Here is a 21,118-nt window from a genome sequence, read left to right on the forward strand (position 1 = left end):
AGAGGGAGGGAGTATGTGAGAGGGGGGAGGAGGGAGGGAGGAAGGGAGTGAGAGGGAGGAGGGAGTGTGAGAGGGAGTGAAAAAGTGAGGGGAGGGAGGGAGTGTGTGAAGGAGGGAGGGAGTGGGAGAGAGAGTAAATGGGAGGGAGGGTGTGAGAGAGTGACTAAAGGGGGAGAGTGCGCGTGAGGAGCACAAGGACTAACCCCCCCCCCCCCCCCACCCCACAACAACAACAACAAAGTCTTGGAAGAGAGTGATAAGGCGCTATATCAAAAATAAGGATTATTATTATTATTATTATTTATCATAAAAACGTATGTGTTGTTTCCAACACCAATAGCATTTTAAATGCCAGATTTATCCTCAGCGTCGAGCTTCGTACTGCAGTTAATCGATGACCTTACATTTGTGTTGCTGGAAAAAACTTATCCGTTACGAACTTGTTCTCATTTATATTTCCGCTGAAACGCTCGCGGTTTGCGACGGTTGTAAGTCGACGTCACTTTTTTTTTAAAAAAAAAAGAAAATGCGAGCGGCGTTTTTCCGTTACTTTTGTGACTTTGAACGACGTGAATCACTGAATGGTTCGTTGGGATTCCTGCAGTAAGTCCTCCCGTCGCCAGAAGCCCAGCAGACATCTGAGGGCAAAAATAATTAGAAATCTTAGATCGAGCAGATAATAATAATAATAATAATAATAATAATAATCCTTGCATTTGATGCAGCGCCTGATCACGTCTTTGAGACGTCTCAGAGAAGTGTAGTGACTGTCTATGTGATAAACCATCGTGGGCGACTGCATCTGCATTAGTGTTAGCAATACCCCAAAGATAAATATTTCATGAATTCAGGGCACACTGCAGTTTTATATTCTTTGGATCCTTAAATTATGACTTGACTTTGCCCGTGGAGTAACCTGCTATTCAACCTCACAGCTGTTTCAGTTGTTTATGGCGTACATTTTATGTTTTATTAACTTTACAGTTCGTACGACTCAACGGCGTGATAAGGCGCTGTACGAAATGCAAGGATTATTATTCTTCTTCTTGCGAACACACCACTTCTGAGTTGTTTTCAAGACGAACCGGCTTGGTGTTTTTTTGCAGAAGAAAGCGGGTGCCGTTTAACCGCAATCGGGTTGTAATCGTCAGGGATAGAATTAACAACAACAACAACAACAACAACAACGAGAAGAAAATGACATGTGTACGGCGGCTACTGAACGTGAAGTTATAAACCGCGGGATCGGTGCTGCTGCTTTGCACCAGTGTGTGTGAGTGTGAGTGAGTGTGAGTCTGTGAGTGTAAACTTGTTAACATGGGAATCCCAAACTGTACAAGTCACTTGGTGCAGCTGTTTGCGTGTCTTCATTTCACCAGGACCCACACACACAGACACACACACACAGACCCACACACAGACAGACACACACACACACACAGACAGACACACACAGACAGACACACACACACACAGATACACACACACACAGATAGATACATAGACAGACAACAGACACACACAGACAGAGAACACACACACAGACAGACAGACACACACACACAGACAGACACACACAGACAGACACACACAGACAGACACACACACACACAGACAGACAACAGACACACAGACAGACAACACACACACAGACAGACACACACACAGACAGACACACACACACAGACAGACACACACACACAGACAGACAGACACACACAGACAGACAGACACACACACACAGACACAGAGCCTGGAGTTGATGCTGCGGTTCGAAAAGTAAAAGCGATCAAAGTCAATGCCATCGAAGCGGTGACTTTTCCAGGAAAGAACCGAGTTGGACGGCGGTTCTCCCCCTCTCCCCCTCCTCTCTCTCCTTCTCCCCCTCCTCTCTCTCTCTCCCCCTCTCCCCCTCCTCTCTCCCCCTCCTCTCTCTCCCCCTCTCCCCCTCCTCTCTCTCTCTCCCCCTCTCCCCCCCTCCCCCCTCCTCTCTCCCCCCTCTCCCCCTCCTCTCTCTCCCCCTCTCCCCCTCCTCTCCCCCCCTCCTCCCCCTCCTCTCTCTCTCCCCCTCTCCCCCTCCTCTCTCCCCCTCTCCCCCTCCTCTCTCTCCCCCTCTCCCCCTCCTCTCTCTCTCCCTCTCCCCCTCCTCTCTCTCCCCCCTCTCCCCCTCCTCTCTCTCTCCCCCTCTCCCCTCCTCTCTCTCCCCCTCTCCCCTCCTCTCTCCCCCTCTCCCCCTCCTCTCTCTCTCCCCCTCTCCCCCTCCTCTCTCCCCCCCACACAACCCCCTCCTTTTGTCTCCCTATTTGCTGCGGCGGATGGAGTCCAGTCCTTTGTATGGAGTTTCCTGTTCACTCCGGGGCTGTGATCAGGCCCTGTGCTGTTGGCCGAGTGGCAACATGACGTCGGGCGGATTGGCGACGCGAAGTCTGCCACAGAGAGACCTCCAGCGACTGCTCTCCCCCTCTCCCCCTCTCCCCATCACCACTGCCTGTGCTGCAGTCTGGGGGGTGGGGGGGGGGGGGGGGCAGTGCTCGGCTTGACATGGTCCAACCACTTCAGTGGGGGAGGGTGGGGGGGGTTGAAAAAAAAAGGGTGGGGGGAAAAAATCTTACTCGAGCACATGGTTTTTTCTCTCCAAACCAAACCAAAGTTCAGCGCTTTTGAGGTTTTTTTTGGGGGGTGGAGGGGAGGGGGGGAGGGGTGGAGGGGAGGGGAGGGGTGGAGAGGAGGGGGGGGGCAGGGGGTGGGGGAGGGAGGGAGGAAATTTCAGTTGTTTTTGGCGGCCGTCGCAGCCCTCGCGCCTGACGCCGCGCTTCGTCCACGCGGCGCGCGGTCACTACACTTGGCGGCGGGTCCCGGGAAGCGCTCCGAGACGTCTCGGAGGTGTGATGAGGCGCCGTATCAAAGGCCAGAGTTGTTGTCGACGTATCGCAGCACTTAATTGGAAAACCGTATTAATCGCTCAGGCATCGTTGTATGACTATATGTGTGTGTGTGTGTGTGTGTGTGTGCGTGTGTAGAGGGAGTGCATTTTGAGGAGGGGAAGGTATTTGAGTTGGAGATTTCGTTGGTTGTGACAATGATTTGGATACACCGGTTTAACAGTGGCCTTTGGGGCAGATGAGAACCAGAGGGGTTTTTTTTGTCCCACTACACGGTGCACCACCGTACGTGGCCGGTCATCTGCACCTGTCGCTGGCGCAGCAAGAGGACCCGGTGGGGGTCACAGACACATCTCTCGTTCCAAAGGGGATGATTCGATGTCACAACTCTTGCGGGCGCAACTGTGCTGAGTCCATCAGCTCCCCCTCTGAAACGGGAGCACCACCTCGGGAGACGTCTGGGTCTGCCTCAAAGGATTGAAGAATTGGGACGTCCTCCTGACGTGAAAAGCGCTATATCAAATGCAAGGATTATTATTATTATTATTATTATTATTAAGAAGTGGTTCTCGGACAGTGACGGGTACGATCGGAGGCTTCTGCGGCTGAAATAAAAAACCCCGGCGCGAGAGGACGGCAGGAAAGGGAATCCCTCCTTGTTCGCACGGGTGGAAACCAGAGCATCCGAAGCCACCGACTGCACAAGGAGATAACAGGTCAAAGCGGATAAACTCTTCCAGCAGAGCAGCAGCTGTATTGCAGGTACCAGTTGGACGCCGGTGGCTGCTTTGAGAGCAGTGCCAGGACCCGGCCAGTCCAGCTGACCCCCCCGGTGCTTTTTAAAACTTCACATTTTTACATCTTTTCAAAAGAGAGCTCACGTTGCCGGCATCTTGCTTTCGGTGCACTCGGGGGAACAAAAGGAGGCGGCGGTGCCAGTTCATTGCAAAGTTTGCACACTTCAACGACGTGCACTTATAATTGAGTAATCCCGTGTGCAGAGTGTTAAAGTGCGCTTCAATTCCTGCCATTCTGACACCACCCGATAATATCCCAAACAAATATTTTCTTGACATTAATACCATAAGGGGGCGGTGAAATCGCATGAATCATTTTGATAATCGTGCAGTATTTATAAAATTTACAATAGCGTTGACGCGTATATAGTTCCTTTCATGTCAGGAGGCTGTCCCGGAGCGCTTATACACAAATGCAAGTCTTCATGGCAATGTCCTCTCGCTTGGTTTAACCGAAGAGCAATGGCTCACACACAACTTGCTTTTAAGAAACGAAGTAAATTGGTATATATATGATGCACACAGAATTTCTCACTCATCAACTGCAGATTACTTCTTAATCGACATATAGCAATGACATCAGAATCATTAATCCTTTTGTGTGAACCACATCATGCATGAATGACATGGAGCAGACTGCAGTTGGCAGCTGCAGTAATAGTTGCTGCCAAAACACAAACTCCCCTAGAACAATAAAAAGCCCCAAGCAGAATTTAAAAACACTAACATTGAAACTACATGTAAGCAATAAGTAACACAAGGCACGATTTTTAGGCAGTAATTTATTCTAAATTGTGTCACTTATACAGAACAAAAGGTTTGCTTCATCTTACACTCACACTCAATAATAAAATTATTCCTTCTACTGTATAAAGATACTGCATACCTGCTGTATATTTAAATTTCATTTTTTGCAAAGAAAAAATAGGCTAACGATCACAGGAATCATTCTAGCAGACAATATGTTTAATTGCAATTTGTTTGAAATGTTGTGCTTGGTATTTCTGGGCGGAGAACAGGGTAATGTGTGGTTCAGTTAGAGGCTGTGGTTGCTATGCTGACTGCCAGCCTGGTTATTCAGGCTGTGCAATCATAGTATTGAAACTCTGCAATCCCCAAATAAAATGAGTCATTCATTTCATGGCTGTTCACCAAGTAGCTGCTGCGTTCGCCTATAAATACAGTCACTGCTATTTACAGTATGTTCTGTGAAGCACTTTGAGACGTCTCAGTGTGATAAGGCTCTATGTCAAATGTAAGGATTGCTATTATAACAATCATTTTCCAGTATATTTTGGACAGCAAGTTCTTCCCCCTCACTGTCAACTCCACATCAATCTAAGACTTTGCTATTTCTTTACCCAGAGAGTAATTAAGGACCTGGATAGGTCACCAGGTGCCTTAGGCGCAATTTAGCGACTAACACATACTGCAAGTGCATGTGTTGGGTGTCCGGGGAGGCTGGGAATGACCAAGAAGCAAAAGTCAGCATAAATGAATCTGTGTAATGTGTCAGGCCACAGCTGGTCTAATATTAGGGACAGCTGGAATTGGATTAAGTTTCCCATAAAGCTGTAAAGGGCCAGTAATAAGATGACGTAGCCAAGCAAAAATATTAGTGGACTAAATTTAATATTTGGCAGTTTTGAACTGTATAAGTAGATTAAAAAAAACTACCTCCAACTCTCTTATGTGAAATTCCAGGGGGAATTATGTTTTCTGTTTCCAGGCCTTCTCTGTTCTTGTATGTGGCTGGTTCAGCCTTATTCGTTGCCTGTAATTAATAAAGAATATGTATGTTCTGACTGTGACCATGATTTAGTATTACAATATTCATAGCTGTTTAAACAGACAATAGGTTTCTAATTTTTGTACCACATTTAAGGTAATTGAGTTTAAAATCAAAACACTTAACACAGCTCGCTACTACATATTATAGTGCAAGTTGTTCATATATATATATTCCATATTCACTACATTTGGGATTTGAATACCTTTAGTTCAACATTTTCACCTCTAATTTACTCACAGAACCACAAGCAGCCCTGTCTGCCCAACTGTTGGCGACTTAAATCAATGCCAATTTAGTGAGTGGGATGTGACAGGAATATAGTCTTCAGCAAGTAATGTGAGATGGCAGTAATGCAGAATGCACTGTAGAACATTAGTCATAGCTGGTGTTTCTAATAACCTTTGCTCTCCAATGTCACTGTACAGATTATCATCCCCCTCTGCAGGAATGGTAAATAGGGATAAGCAACCAAACTAACTTCGTAGGAGACCCAGGTTAGATCTTAAGTAGAACTTTAGCCCGAAGGCCAAGTTTAGTTTGGATCTCAAAAGCCGATGAACATATTTTCGGGAAACTTGAAGCTTAAGGCTAAGGCTGAAAGGTAACTTTTTTGCTGCGTTACTGTCGCTATTCAAAAGTGACCTTGAGTGTTCAATTATATCCAAAGTATATGTGACCACTCGGCCAGTATTATATATTGACTGCTATGGAGAATTTTTGTGGTAATCTATTGCTAAGAGATTAACTAAGGATAATGTGAAACCTAAAAAACAGTTAACGCTTAAAGCGGTCAGTTGACTTTCTTTTAAATATGGGATATAACTTTACCTATCTTGTGCAGATTGAATTTTGTAACATTAGTGGATATTAATATATGTTTCATTACCCACTGATCTCCATCAGACAATAGTTAGTTGTATTTCTCTTGTCTGTTTTTCAGATAACCATTTCAGTCAAAGAATAAAATATGTATACACTAGATTGGCTGCTACGTAACCGATGATAGTGGAAAAAGAGATTGCAATACATTTGTCCTTCAACATGCACTTCACCACAGTATAACTGATACATGGAAGTGCTCAGCACCTAATAGGCTTTTTCCAATGGCGTTAAATTACTGTGGTTACAAACTCAGCGATATTTTCAACAGTAAAATTCAGTAATAATGTTTGACATTTGCACCGCACTAAATGGCGAAGGTAACATTTTCCCAAGATTTTCAGATTGTGCAAAAGTTTGTGAATTTTTGCAGGTTTCCCTGATAACTGCTGAAAGCTCACTGAAAATAATTGTAATAATATCTTTGGATAAAAGAGCTGAATTAAGAGCCCTGGGTGTTGATATTACGCCAGCGCGAATGTGCAACCCGTCTCTCAACATTTTATGTTTTCAAACATGAAGCCGTTAACAGTTTCAATAAATTACATCAAATGTGCTGAGGACACATTTCACACCAAACAAACAACTCGATTTCTGTTTAGTTTCCAGTTCTTCCAGTTTCAGAGCGGAGGATTCAGTTTGCCAAGATGATGAAATTCCCAGACATCTGTTTCACGGGTGTTCATTCTTGCATGTCAAGGCAAATACTTTCTCATCAGAGATTTGGACTGAAGATATAGTAAATCCTTTGGTCTTTGCTGATCAAACCACTTGCGGATTTGATAGCAACCAAGCTGTTTCCATGAATCTGCAGCACCAATTTGGCACGGTTTCGCAGACGAACTAAGATCCTATAGTAGCTGGGCAGCCTCAGAGAAAGTCGTCCAACATCTGTTTTAATCATCATAAGGAATAAAGAAAGTCTATCTTTCTTGATCTTGTAATGAACGATGACGTTCAGCCGATGTTACAGAAACAGTGGAATACTAAACAGTAAAGCTGCAATGATGTCGAAATGTTTCATTAAAAAGCATTTGCACGAATGCACAGCACGTCGGTGTAACCCTGTCCCTCCAATGTGCTGTGCCACACAGGTTACCATCAGTGGTTCCCGACCTGGTGTGTTCATGACCTTAGTGTGATATCAGAAGAGCTGCCAAGTAGACACGGCACAAGTACTTATTAACCGACAAGTTAGAAGGGAAAACATTCTGAAGGCAAGTCAACTTACAGTGCTCTCTCTCAAGCTCACACACATATTTTAGTCGTCAGCTCCAGGCTGGGTTTCAGAGCAGATCCTCTGCCGAGCCTCCTGGCCAAGAGTGATTTGGGAGACGAAAAGAAAAACAGAAATGCATTTTAAAATTGAACAGATAAACAAAACCTATCTTTTAATTTTTTTTAACACACAAAAAAACAGGTTTTTAGCCAACATCTGTTTTCTAATTTCAATCGAGTTGAAACAAGTGAGGAGGAAGATTTATGCTCAATCCTTGAGCACAAACCTGTCACCAGGACAAGTTAAAACACTTTTGGACAAGGCTCGGTTAGTGGATATTTGTGATGGCAAGATCAGGCTTGGCTTTTAAGATCCTCCCATCGTTGAATAGGCTGGTACAGTATTTTCATTTAGTCAGCTAGGAGTCTGACACACTCAGAAACCCACAGCCATGCTTAAGAGTATCTAAACCCAACCGAAAGTGGGATTTACTGTAAAGTGCAGTGTCTGCGTCTTTTGTGGGGTATCTGGGACCAGGAACTCTTTGCAAGCATTTGATGAGCGGTACAACACAGCAAGAAATGCGCGAGGGCACTGCTGCTATCCATCCTCCCGCACGCACTCAAATCCATTGAAGTTCCACCAGTTCAAAGTATGAAACATCAGCAGCAGTTGATTGCATCTCTACATACCAATCAAGATAGATACGAAGCTCTGGAATATACAAGTGTATGCTCCCAGACTCCAGGTAACACCTTTGAGCAGCTGTTGTCCCCAGTGCACTAATAAAAGACAATTTGTGACAGACTATCCATCTTGATTTTCCAGAGTTCTAATCCACATTTTACAAGAGTTTTGACTGAACACGAAGAGATATTGAGGACTGCAACATGTCTAAGGTTGTACCTCAGCTTGATCCAGCAGGCTCGAGAGGAGATTTAAGAAAAATGAAGAGGGAAACTATTGACTTTTAACCATATTTCATACATTCCCTCCTCTTAATCTCTGAGCTTCTCTTCTAAATGCTCAAAATGGAACCATCGGCACATTAAAATCAGTGTGTAAACAATTTCTACTTGAACGCTAGATTGTCTTCCCAATAATGTGATGTTTATTGGATTTTTCCCAGCCTTCGTCAGGGATTTCTATAATCAGACTCTTGGCTCCTTTTGATATTAGGCAAGAAGGAAACCAGATACATGGACCTTAAACAGATTGAGTATCTAATCGTTATTAGGTTTTAGCCAAACTATTGTGTTACTTGCCAACATCACAAACCAGCATCATTTTTTAAAAAAAAGGATACAATAATCCATTTTTAGGGGTATTTATAAACCTAAAACAGAGTTAACAGTTTCTCTATGAACCAGAATTGCTGAAGTATTGTATGTTTTTCATTTGATATAGCGCCATGTAGTGTCATTGTTTAAAATTATACAGATAAACAAAAACTGTCTTTAATTTTGTTTTAAAAACACAGGTTTTTGCCAACATCTGTTTTCTAATTTCAATCATATAAGTATGTTTGGGGAACATATAAGTATGTTCAGGTAAAACTCTTGTAAAATGTGGATTAGAACTCGAGAAAATCGTATTTTCTATACATATTTGTTTATATGTTTGGGGAATATATAAGTATGTTTGGGGAAATCACTTCCTGCTCAGCGTAGTTTGTGCAAGTTTTTCTGTGTTGCATCTTTCTTTCACAACAAATAACATGTATATAGCACATTTCATGTCGAAACGACATCCCAAGGGACTGGACATTGAGGGTTGGCAACTGAGCTGGGGGTTGGAATCAAGAGGGTTGGAGGGTAGGGCTGAAAGTCACTCAATATTAAGTGGAGGATAACACTTTGCACCTTAGAATTACACAAAAACGGAATAAAATTGAATTGGCTGCCACACGCGCCTGCAGACAACACTGTACAGTCAAAGTGCTTTGAGCACCTCAGCGACACAAGGCGCTATATCAAATGAAAAAATTACCGTCACAAGATCATCGGCCCAGCAGGTATTAGTTTGGCCGTACAGTACAATAAAGGTGTCAACATCAAATTACATTGCACAGTGCCTTTCACATCAGGAGGACGTGTCATTTCCTACCCACCGTTTAAGAACACGGTCGAACACTTAATTATATTTAAAGTAAACTATTTTTATGCTGTACAAAACTGAAGCACCTGAGTTTTAAATATAACTTTAGGCAGAAAATAATTTTAAGGCTTCAATAGAGCACCATCTGGTGGGAAAAATCACTAATCGCAACGGCTTCAAAATGTGCAAAATCAATTAAAAAAANTTCCACCTGGTCTGCCGATTTCAAAGTCATTTTGAGCAAAAGTTCTCGCAAAATTTAGTAACCAGTGCAATATGCCCGTTAGTGCCTTCAGATAATATGATGGGAGTGACAAGACCTGCGACTAGATGCCAAACAGTCGTTAAAGAGTATGACATTTCGCCCACAAATATAGTCAATTCACTACACTCTATTCTGTGAAGCGCTTCGAGACGTCCAGAAGACGTGATAAGGCGCTGTATCAAATGCGAGGATTATTATATTATTTGACGAGTAAGAGTAAGTGCAAGGAGAGCTCATCAACACAAGGGAAGTTGAACCTTTTACACTTACCCCCATCACTGAATTTTGCAGGGACACCATCTGCTTAATTCCAGTCGTGCCGGTGTTTAATGAAGAAACCCTGAACCCAGCGATATTGAGAAATGACCAAATGTACGAACCTAAAACTATTTCCCACATTTTAGTAAAATATGTCTCTAATTTTACTCATTCATATAACTGAGCTCTTCGTCCTCTATGGTAACGTCCCCGAGTTCCTGTACAGAGTGGAATTAACACGGCAGCTAAAGGAGCGACTGGAAATATTTCTGGAATGTTCTGTTGATGGTGCACGTTTAATCCTTATTCGCAGGGCGGGCAGGAGTCTTAACTTGCGAGAATTGTGCAGCAAATATTTTCGTCTTTCTCCCATCTAAATGTCAACCAATACGTACATTCAGAACATGCTCTGATTCCACATACTTTGGTATATAGTGTCGGTATGGCCTACATAGTATTTTTTTGAAGCCTAATGAAAATCACTCTTACTAAACTGCTTTTAATGTGATTATGATTATTATTATTGCCAAATGCAATGAAACATTGCCCACCATATACCATAGTTGTCATCAGTTACTGGGTATAAAATCACTCCCTCGTTATGCAAAGTACTGTATAATGTGACAAAGATTTGCATTCAAGGGTTGCAGGGAAATCAGTGTTCAGAGGGATGCAAATATAAAATGCTTGCAGTCTGCAAATAACTCTATATCAAAGATGACCATCACGTAATACAGTGCAACAAGTGTCAATGTTAAATTGATATTACACAACAGACCATCTTTATGTCTGAAGGATTACACATTAATAATGCTTATATGAAACAAATCTTTAATTTATAACCATTTAAAATACATTGCTTTCAATTCGTCATTTGGGCACTTTATACTATTACTAAACATAAAAAAAAGCATTCCAGTTCATCGTAAAATGAGAAAGTACCTATGAAGCAAAATATAATACAATTGACCTAATAGGTTGTGAATTACTGTCCCAGAAATTGCAACCAATTTTCACCAGATGATCTATTTGCCATTAGTATGAGCTGCCAACACATGGGATATGCAAGGCATTGAGTATTTTATACTTAAAAGTACTTCCGTTAAGACACTTTATTTAAAGCAATGTGAAAATGAACAAAGCATCACATACTATAATGAAAGTGGATGAAATGGTTTGAAGGGTTCTACTGTATAAATCAATGTACAAGTGGCTCTTTCCATTCAAATTAGAATCAACAATAAACTGGGCTTCTTTAACTGGTGAAGCATTTGACCAATCCAGCCAGTCCCATTGCAACACTTGTGCAGTAATTAAAATCAGACTAGAAAAACTGAAAGACATTGCCTCCAGGTATCAGGCAGAAGATCCTTTCAGGCATGACTTAAATGTCAACCAGATTTAGGGTTCAAATCCTTTAAAACAGTGAGACTGACAAGTAAACATCTTGAATCCGTTTTGAAGAAAGGGTTGTTCATACGACACCAACATACAGCAGTAATAAAAATCATACTTTCTCATTAAAAGCATAAAAAGTGAAAGGGTCTAATTTTAACCTCATTCCTTTTGAAAGATTATAGTTTAAATCCCTGACACTTGATCAAGATGTGAACAGCAACAACTTCTAAATGTTGTCCTCACTTATGTAGAAGGGCAACAAGTGGAGCAATGCGACTATAAAACAAGCTCAATTTCCTGGCTACAATATTTACTTTTAATCATTCAGATCACAAGAAGAGGACAATGATGATGAATTGGGGGGTTCTAGAGTGACACCAGGGCTGGAGTTTTTTTCCCTTCTATGCATAAAAGTAACTTCCACCCTAAATGTCACAAGATACTTTGCAAACACTATCCATTACTGAAAAGATAAGACTAGATTACATCCACACAGCTTTACCAGTAAGATTTTTCTTTAAATCGGTGGGATTTACTCCCAGTAACTCTTAGATCAGATGCAGATCAGACTCCAATATAATTGCAGCAATTTGTGACCGTCAATTGGTGTTAACCCGGACTCTGAAGACAAGAAATCTTCAAAATGGTCAGACTTTAGTGCCACATCACTGGCATGGATAACAATAAACAGGATAAAAGTGAGGACTGTGCACTATTTCCACAATGATGTGCTCTGCACGTGAGGAACACAAAGCCAGTTTGGTATTGTAGTTAGAGCTTTCAAAAGTGGAGAATGAAATACACATTTCAGGAGGCAAAGCACTAATCCACTGCACCGCAAGAATGCAACAGGTTAGACTGGATTAATTTCATGCAGACGACTGATGTGGAAAATGATTAAATCAACAGTACAGTATTTACAAAACGCATACACATCAAGTTGCAGTAAAACATTATTACACAGGTTTTATTTTTTTTTAAAAATAAAGCAAATCAGGTTTAATTGCTCTTGGCAGTCCAATGACAAACCTCTCAAAAACTTTCTGTCTGGTGAAGGTTACTTATTCTGTAGTAAAATCTATTAAAAGGATCAGGGTCCAATAAAACATCTCAGCTATGGTCAGTGTTTGCTGTTGGCTTCCTCCTCAGAAGTTCCTGCTGTCCCATTGTGGTTGTTGGTTGAACCTGATCCAAGACCATACAAATGTCCACAGTATTTGGTGTCATCAATGTTGTCTTCAAAAAACAACTGCAAGTCAGAAACAAATGTTCAATATTTGATGAGTTTGCCTGAATTTACAGGAATGCCTTATGCTTGGCGACACAATGCTAATGGAATTTCACCCATCTTTGAAAGATTCCCAGACTCCGATCATGCCCAAATGCAAAGGAAATTATGTAACGTCTATTCAGCTCCCAATAAACATAAATTCAGTGGGGATTTTGTTTCAAATCTCAACATGGTGACAACGTATGGTTTACCTACAATACATACAGCTGTTGGAACCAGACTGTAACAATGGCGCTGTTCAATGCTCCCAGCTGCATTGTATTTACACAAGTATATTAAATTTATTCAAACAGGTTTGTGGGAGTAGCTAAAGGGCTCTTTTTGAAGGAGAGAAATCACCGGCAGAAACCAAAAGGTTTGCACTTTCACCCATAACATTTGTTATGTTTAATGTAGCTGCCGTCACCACTTGCCTCTCTCATCCTGAAGAAAGCCATGCCTGTCAGCAGTGAGTCTGAACCTGCCTGGTGCTGGCGTCCAATACGCTCCAACTCAAGCTGTTCAGCAACCTCTTGTAGGCCACCCTGCAAAAAGCCAGACACTGTTATTCTAGTAGACAAGTAAGTGCTGGCAACCACACTGTAGGAGATTAAAGTAATGTTGATAGCACACCCTCTGTCGTGTAGATGGCAGAGGAAAAGAGGAAGGGGGGCAGGAAGGAAGAGAAGAACATACCTGTTGTTGGAAGAGGAGGAATGGGAGAAGAGAACACACACACATACAACTAGCAGGTGCAAATTGTTATGCCTTGCAAGCTTGCATATCTTGTTGAGTAATGTGGACAAGTATTGGCAGAGACTGAAGAGACATCTGTGTCCCAGGCGCTTCTTGCTCACAGAAGATGAGAAAACAAAAAGCAGTGCAGATTTTTTTTTTAAGCGGCTCATTCGTAGAGGTCAAAATAAAGGGAATGCAGGGGTATAGGAGGGGGCAATAGAGGCACTTGAGTGGAGGGAATAAAAGTGGGGGGGGGCGGTGTGCAGTTACAAACAGAGCACAGACTAACTGGGCTGAATGATCTGTTTCCAAAATGTATCACTATGTAATTACTTTTCACTACACATTGAAAACAAACACGTTCTAGACCTGCATTTAACAGACACGTACGTACATTTTGCACAATTATGGCAGTTAAAAAGCGACATATTTGTCAAACAGGAACATTTGCTAAGGAATTATTCTCTTCTTCCAACATAAATAATATTTACTTCAACAGGAACATCTGGATAAAGGGCAACACCATTTGCTGGTGCAGAAAGATCCAGTTACTGCATCTGTACGTGTTAACACGCCAGGGTATTATATTTGTTTACCCCGTGAAGGCAAGTTCCCACGATAAACAAACAAATGTTAGTATGAAATGGAAACATAAGCAACATCAACAACAAATAAACTTTATAGAACAATTCCACGTCGAGAGGAAGTTCCAAGGGGCCGAGCAATCGAGGGTTTGCACTTGTGTCCACCACAATAGGAAAGATTTCAATTAGTCAACCAGTATGCCGAGCAGATGCTTTTGGGCTCTCTCAATATTCCAGAGATCTGTTCACTTCAAAAGCATTTCAATATTTACCCTCGGTTAACGCATTCAAGAAAGTTCTTTGCACGGGAGGAGATGAGATTTTAATTGATTTTTTTTTAAAAGAGAAAAAGAATTGATCAACATAATTACGTCTAATTTCGTGCCAACTGGAATCTAGTTGGGACAGAGCACTTTAGTTATTCAATCAGCAATCGTTTTCTTCTTAGCACAAGCAACACGTTTCCAAACTGACAGCACCAAACATACTCTGGTAAGAAAGAGGGTAAAGACAATAATCCTTCAATATAACTCATCATATAGTAACATCTCTAAGTGTTTTCTGTCAAATGTAATTACTGCTTTTGTTGGAAGATGCCCAAACTTAACTATTAAGTAAGTTTAAATCTATTCACTTCGGTACTCAGTAGAAGAAGATGAAACAAATTCATGATAGAAAAAGCTCCAGTGAAATAAATCGCTACACATTCACTTGACTGGCAATCTTCATTCCTCTATGTATGAATGTAGCTGAAATGACTATCGCCCTTATGATTTATTAGTTTTTTTTACTGCGTCTATGAGCTGTGATACCCATTCCTATTGGATTTATATGTTCCACTTTCCATGCATACCTTCAGGTTTTTGCAACTTTTCATGAGGTACTTCACATCATAGATTGCAGGGAAGAACAAATGCAGGATGTCAAAGAACTCTTGCTCTTCTTCAGGCAACCGTGAATGGGTTAGAAGTTTAATCAAGTACCCAAAGTCGTATCCACTACACAAAATAAAAGCATATACAAGATCAGGCTTAATTAAAAATCATTATTTACCTGGCTGTTAATTCATTGGCACAATAATTATTTTGTAACCAGCGTGAGAAGTTGCAAAGCAACATTTTAAAACTGTCCACTTTCTAACTTTCGCCAATTAACATGTTATTAAAAATAAATCTCCCACATCATGTAAGATATCCAAGTGTTTTTTTTTCTTAGGGGGGCGGGGTGGAGAAGAGGAGGGAGAAAGGAAAGAGAAGTGGCGTAAATCACGATGTCAAGATAGGAGTGTAAAGAGAATGGAAAAGAAAATTGAGAATAAATTGATCGGGCTCAAACAAAAACCCTTTCAGAATCTCAGGGACCAACCTATGAAAAGAAAGCCATTTGACATTGTCACAAAGAACGACCCCAGACGTCATGAGGAGCTCCGCAAAGTAAGAAGTCTCAATGCCTTCCTCGCCATGTTTTTTGAATTGGAGCCCAGAGGTTCTCAACAGGTCTATCGAGTCTTGAGAGTACATGTCCTCCCTTAAAGAGAAAAATAAGAATTCTCGGTATTTTTTCCCCAACAAGATTGTGGATTTCTCATCCGAAAGAGTGAGATTGGTGTCAGTATGTTGGATAAATAGTTAAACATGAATTGAATGCTTCTTTTGACAAAGTAAAACACGTTCAATATACCACACTTCCCTGCCCCCCCCACAGCTGCTTTATCACCATAAGCTTCTAATGATGTGATGAACAATTAGTAAAAATTCTCTACAGCTGTGAGCGCTCCCTTGTGATTGGCCAAGAAGTTGAGTTTCATTCACTATAACCCACAACGATAAAGAGATTTCCCTCTCACTTTAAATACCGACTATGAGCGTTCACTTACAAAGTATAGTCACTACAATCTACAGCATATCCTGTGAAATACTTTGAGAGATCCTCCTGATGTGAAAGGTGCTATATTAAAAGCAAGGTTTATTGTGAATATTGTGGTGAAACACTCAAGGTAAGTTCTGGTAAAACTGCCCTAACCAAGCAAACAAATGTATGTGTCAGAGAATCTTTGGATTCAAAGTCTGTAGATTCTGGTTCATTTCATTCCCTCCCCATCTCAGTCACTCTAAGGCAGGGAGTCAGAGGTAAACAATATTTTATTTATGAAATTACCTGCAGATTAAAGGCAGCCAAGCTGCTCATTTCAATGAAGGGAACTGAAACTTACTTTGCCACAATTATACATCAAATAATCCTGTTTAAAATTTAAAAAATTAAATCACAAATTACAAGAGGTTGTGACATTAATAAATAAGCAGATAAAATGCAGGCAGCATACTTAGTTTCTACCAATATTGTGTCACTAAAATACCATCGCTTGCTTAACAGTATCAAATCGGGAATCAATAGTAAGAGGGAAAAAAAAATCTTGGATTGAACTGCCTGATTTTCTAGGTTGCTGAACCATTACACAAAAGTGGTATCAAGTTTTCATAAAACCATTCCGTTAAGAATATACTTTTGGTGCAACCATATCAAGCTGGAGGAATTCAAAGAAATGTTTAACTGGCTACAATATCTGCAGTCCTGTGGGTTAATTATCAGCACTCACGTGAGGTTGAATTTAAAGTTGAATTGCCACGTGGAGGTACCCGGCGGGTAATGACCTTTTTCATTCATGAAAGTCAGTCCGAGCTGGATGATCTTCAGCAGGTCCACGTTGCATCGCAGAAGCTGGTATTGATAATCAACAGTGCTCCGGAACTCTCCAATTGGCCTAACCACAACACCAGGAAACTCGGTATCCTGTTAAAAGTGGAACACAAAGCCCAACATTACAGTCACCTAAAATAATTTAATCCCATTAATAAAATATGGGGGAGTTGAAATCAAGTAATTGGAGGAAGACCAAAAATGTTTATTGGAGCTGAGCACTGAGCAGTCAGTCTCCTGCTGAGGCTTCTTATCCCAGATCAATATTTCCCAACTCCACATGGGTGGATGTAGGAGCTTTTCCAGGCGTTAGCTCACCACTGATTTTCCTGTGCATCGCACACATGTTACCCGCTGGGAACACCACTCAAGCCATGTGCTGCACAGGACCCACCTTGGTTCAGAAACCAGAGTACGAAGACTTCGAGACAGTTGACAATTCTAATATTTTGTTGCCAAACACATCAACCTGAAGCCAGCTTAATTCAGCTCCAAAGAGACCCTGCTTACCCCTTCCCCTCCTTCCCAGGATACTTCAAGGCGTGAAGTTGCAAATCTTCACTGCGGTTCAACAGAACTGAAATCTCTCACCATAGCTATGTAATTATACTTCTGAATAATCAGGCGAATTTTTCTCATCTCTTCCTCGAGGTTGTTCGCCCAGACCTCGCGAATTATCTGACTGTGGTCTTCTTCCGCTGCCGGCATTTTCCTGAAGTGGACCGAAGGGCTCTAGGAATGGCAAAGAAGGCAAACTGTTGCAGGCTCCAGCCCGGAATCTCCAATTTCCCCACAAGATTTTTACCTGCAACATGAAAACAATTCCTGACATAGAACCATTTACATGCAGGAATTATCCTTCCACATTTACTCTTCAGCACGGTACTGAAGGGAAAGCTTCCATCCTTTAAATTATTGAAACGCACATCAATAATAATAATAATATTATTATATCAAGGTACCGGACTAAATTTATTCCTGCGCACATTCATATGAAATCTGAACAATCGCATCTTATTACGTCACAACGAGGAGCGCCGCTTAATTGTAACGCTCGCTCGCTCGCGGGCGTACGAAACGGACCGATTTTCCCCACCGACGGCGAGGAAAAGTGAACACCGGATCCCGTCCACGCAGCGTCGCCGTTTGCGCCGCATCCGCCACACGACAGCCAAGTCGCTGCACGTGCGGCGGATTAATCTCCGGCGACCACCACCCATTCGAAGAATGAATACATTTGGCCACTTGAACCCCCCGCGCGACTGTTTGTGTGGGTGCGTGTGTGGGTGCGTGCGTGTGTGGGTGCGTGTTTGTGTGGGTGCGTGTGCGCGTGTTTGTGTGGGCGCGTGTTTGTGTGGGTGCGTGTGTGGGTGTGGGGGGAGGAGGGGGAACGCCGCTGCGCCCGCCATCGCCCGCCGCGGTTTCGTCCCGCGAAGCGCACAGTCACTACGCTGTACGCGATAACCTGCGCAGCGCTTTTAGGGACGTCTCGAAGACCCGATCGGGCGCCGTATCACAGGCAAAGATTATTATTATTATCATTATCGTTGTTATTGTCATTGCTATTATTATTATTGTTGTTGTTGTTGTTGTTGTTTAGATGACACCGCCCCCTCTGATGTTCAGGCGGGAACCACGTGAGAGCTGCGATAACGCGACCCTCGGGAGGGGCGGGGCTTAGAGCACCGGGACACCGGTCACACCGACGACACGAGAGAGAGTGAGTGAGTGAGTGAGAGAGAGACAAAAAAAATCTCAGAATCGTTTTAAATAAATAAATAAATAAACATTAAAAAAATTGGTGTTTTTTTTTCCGCACATAAACAAATAAAAAAAATGGAGATGGATCTCTGGAGCAGCGCGCGAGAGGCACTCACGGTTTGGGGGGAGGGGGTGGGGGGGGGAGGGGGGGGGGGTCCCGCGCGCGTCGTGAGGCGATTTAGAGGACATTGCGCGAGGCCACGGCGGGGGGTCGGGTCGGGTCGGGGGCGGGAGGGGAGGGGAGGGGACGGGGGACGGAGAAGCTGCGGCGGCCGCGACGCCATCAACGCTCACCAGAGGCGGCGGTCCTCACCTCACAGCCCGAGCCCCGCCCCACCGCGGAGCCGCGGCCTCCCGAAGCCTCTCCGGCCTCCGCCCGACAGGACCAGCGGTGACAGCGCCGCCGCCGCCGCCCTCTCTCTCTCTCTCCCGCCGCGCGGTAACCGGAACGATCTGCTGCTTCTTCTTCTTCCCGTTCCCGCCGTCGCCGCAAACACTCTCTCCTCTCTCTCGCGCGCGCGCGCCGACTCCCCTCCGCCCGGACCGTTTATCAGTGAGCACCGCGGCCTCCCTCGCGCAGGCGCAGTGCTCGCCCCGCCCCCGAGCGACCTGTCAATCACCCGCCCAGTCACGTGGGCAGGACTGACCCAACCCCCCCACTCCCAGTTGGATTGACGCCTGTGTCAATAATAATAATAATAATAATAATAATCGTTGCATTTGATATATAGCGCTTTTCACGTCGGGAGGACGTCCCAAAGCGCTTCACAGAACACACTGTAGAGTGAATTGACTGTATATTTGTGGGCGAACGCGGCAGCCAATTGCGCACAGCAATGTCCCACAAACAGTCGTAGATTGAAAATGACCAATTTATTATTGTTTTTGGTTTTGGAGGGATTATTATTAGGCTCTGTGTGGAGTAAGGAAACTTGCCCAAGGTTTCGCCCTCTGCCTGGAATTGAACTCAGGTCTCTCACTTGCAAAGCGAGTGCTCTAACCACTGAGCTACAGGATCATCATCATCATAATAATCCTTTGCATTTGATACAGCGCCTCTCTTCCCTGGACCCCGCCCCTCTCTTCCCTGAGCCCCGCCCCTCTCTTCCCGGGCCCCGCCCCTCCCTGAGCCCCGCCCCTCTCTTCCCTGGGCCCCGCCCCTCTCTTCCCTGAGCCTCGTCGTCCCCCCCCCGCGCGCCTCACGTGACGCGCCGGATAATTTGCGTGCGCTGACGTCGGGGGGCGGGGGGTGCGCGCCACGTGACGGCGGCGCCGCCCGCCCATTGGCCGCGGCCGAGCCGGGAGGGGGGGGGGGTGCGGTCGCGCGGGCGGCGGTTGGCTGGCGCGTTTGAAAACCGGTCAGCTGACCGGGTTAACCTTCATTCATTGACGTCGCGAGGCGAGGGCTGAGGGGATGGCGAGGTGAAGGGAGAAGGGAGAAGGAAGGGAAGGCCAAGGGTTTGCCTCGGGAAGAAGATGTCTGTCGCCTCTGGACCTCAGTGTGTGGAGTGGGGTGGGAGGGGGTGGAGGGGTTTGCAGGTTAGCTGCTGCCTGTTAGGCGACTGTTAGACCTCTCTCTCTCGCTACCAGACGCACAGCCACCACCACAACAACAACCACCACCACCACCACCGCCACGACAACAACAACAACAGCAGCGGCGGTTTTCCCCCCCGAGGAGGACGATGACCCCGGAGCGGCCCTGCACGAGCGCGTTGGGGCCGGCGTCCCAGGAGGAGCCCGAGAACCAGAACACCCTGCGGAAGACGCTGGTGGACGTGCGGCTGCTGAACGCCTACCTGGCCTCGCTGGGCCAGACCGGGCCCGTCCACGAAATGAAGCCGGACGCCCTGGACGCCCTCCTGGCCGACTTCATCGTGTCCGTGCGCAAGAAGAACGGGGAGGAGTTCGAGCCCAGCTCGCTGCGGGGCATCTTGGGCAGCGTCGACCGGTGGCTGCGGCGGCACAAGTACGGCCACTCCGTCTTCCAGGGCGCCGGCAGCCAGTTCGGGAAGACGAAGGACGCGCTCAAGGCCAAGCAGAAGCAGCTCAAGGAGGAGGGCAAGGGGAACCGTCCGAACCGCACCGAAGCGCCCACCGAGGAGGAGCTGAACAAGCTGTACGAGTGCGGAGCCATCGGTCTTCACGATCCGGCCGCCTTAATTCACATGCTCTTCTTCAACATCAGCATATATTTTGCGCTGAGCCCCAAGGAACAGTACGATTTAAAATGGGGGGATGTCAAACTGTGCATGGATTCCTCTGGGTTGGAGTACCTTGAGTTTTGGGATAGGCAACCCAAAGCTGCAACCGGGGACAGTTTTCATGACGTGTGTTCGTTCAGGCTACGCATGTATACTAACGCTAACCCAGAACGAGATCCTATAAAAGCCTACAAAATGTACGCTGACCAACGCCCTCCTGATATGCAGAATCTAGACTCTCCTTTCTATATTGCCCCAAACTATATGTACAATCCAT

General features: G+C 44.4%; 1 protein-coding gene across 2 annotated transcripts; it reads right to left on the reverse strand.

The window, feature by feature from the left end:
- Positions 1 to 11,003: 11,003 nt before the first annotated feature.
- Positions 11,004 to 20,221, reverse strand: cnot8 (CCR4-NOT transcription complex, subunit 8). 2 transcript variants are annotated; one of them, XM_042340020.1, is made up of 8 exons: positions 20,209 to 20,221; positions 18,951 to 19,063; positions 17,468 to 17,681; positions 16,776 to 16,969; positions 15,545 to 15,706; positions 15,033 to 15,177; positions 13,292 to 13,402; positions 11,004 to 12,836 (listed from the first exon to the last, which is right to left on the reverse strand). In XM_042340020.1, the coding sequence occupies exons 3-8, from the start codon at positions 17,582 to 17,584 to the stop codon at positions 12,708 to 12,710; spliced, it is 858 nt and encodes a 285-aa protein (XP_042195954.1). In that variant the 5' UTR covers positions 17,585 to 17,681; positions 18,951 to 19,063; positions 20,209 to 20,221; the 3' UTR covers positions 11,004 to 12,707. The 2 variants fall into 2 exon arrangements, with proteins under 2 accessions (XP_042195954.1, XP_042195955.1); XM_042340021.1 differs by lacking the exon at positions 20,209 to 20,221 and having other exon boundaries at positions 18,932 to 19,232.
- Between the last annotated feature and the right edge of the window lie 897 nt (positions 20,222 to 21,118).

The sequence above is a fragment of the Callorhinchus milii genome, unplaced genomic scaffold (assembly GCF_018977255.1).
Source record: "Callorhinchus milii isolate IMCB2004 unplaced genomic scaffold, IMCB_Cmil_1.0 Scaffold13, whole genome shotgun sequence".
NCBI classification, from domain to species: Eukaryota; Metazoa; Chordata; class Chondrichthyes; order Chimaeriformes; family Callorhinchidae; genus Callorhinchus; species Callorhinchus milii.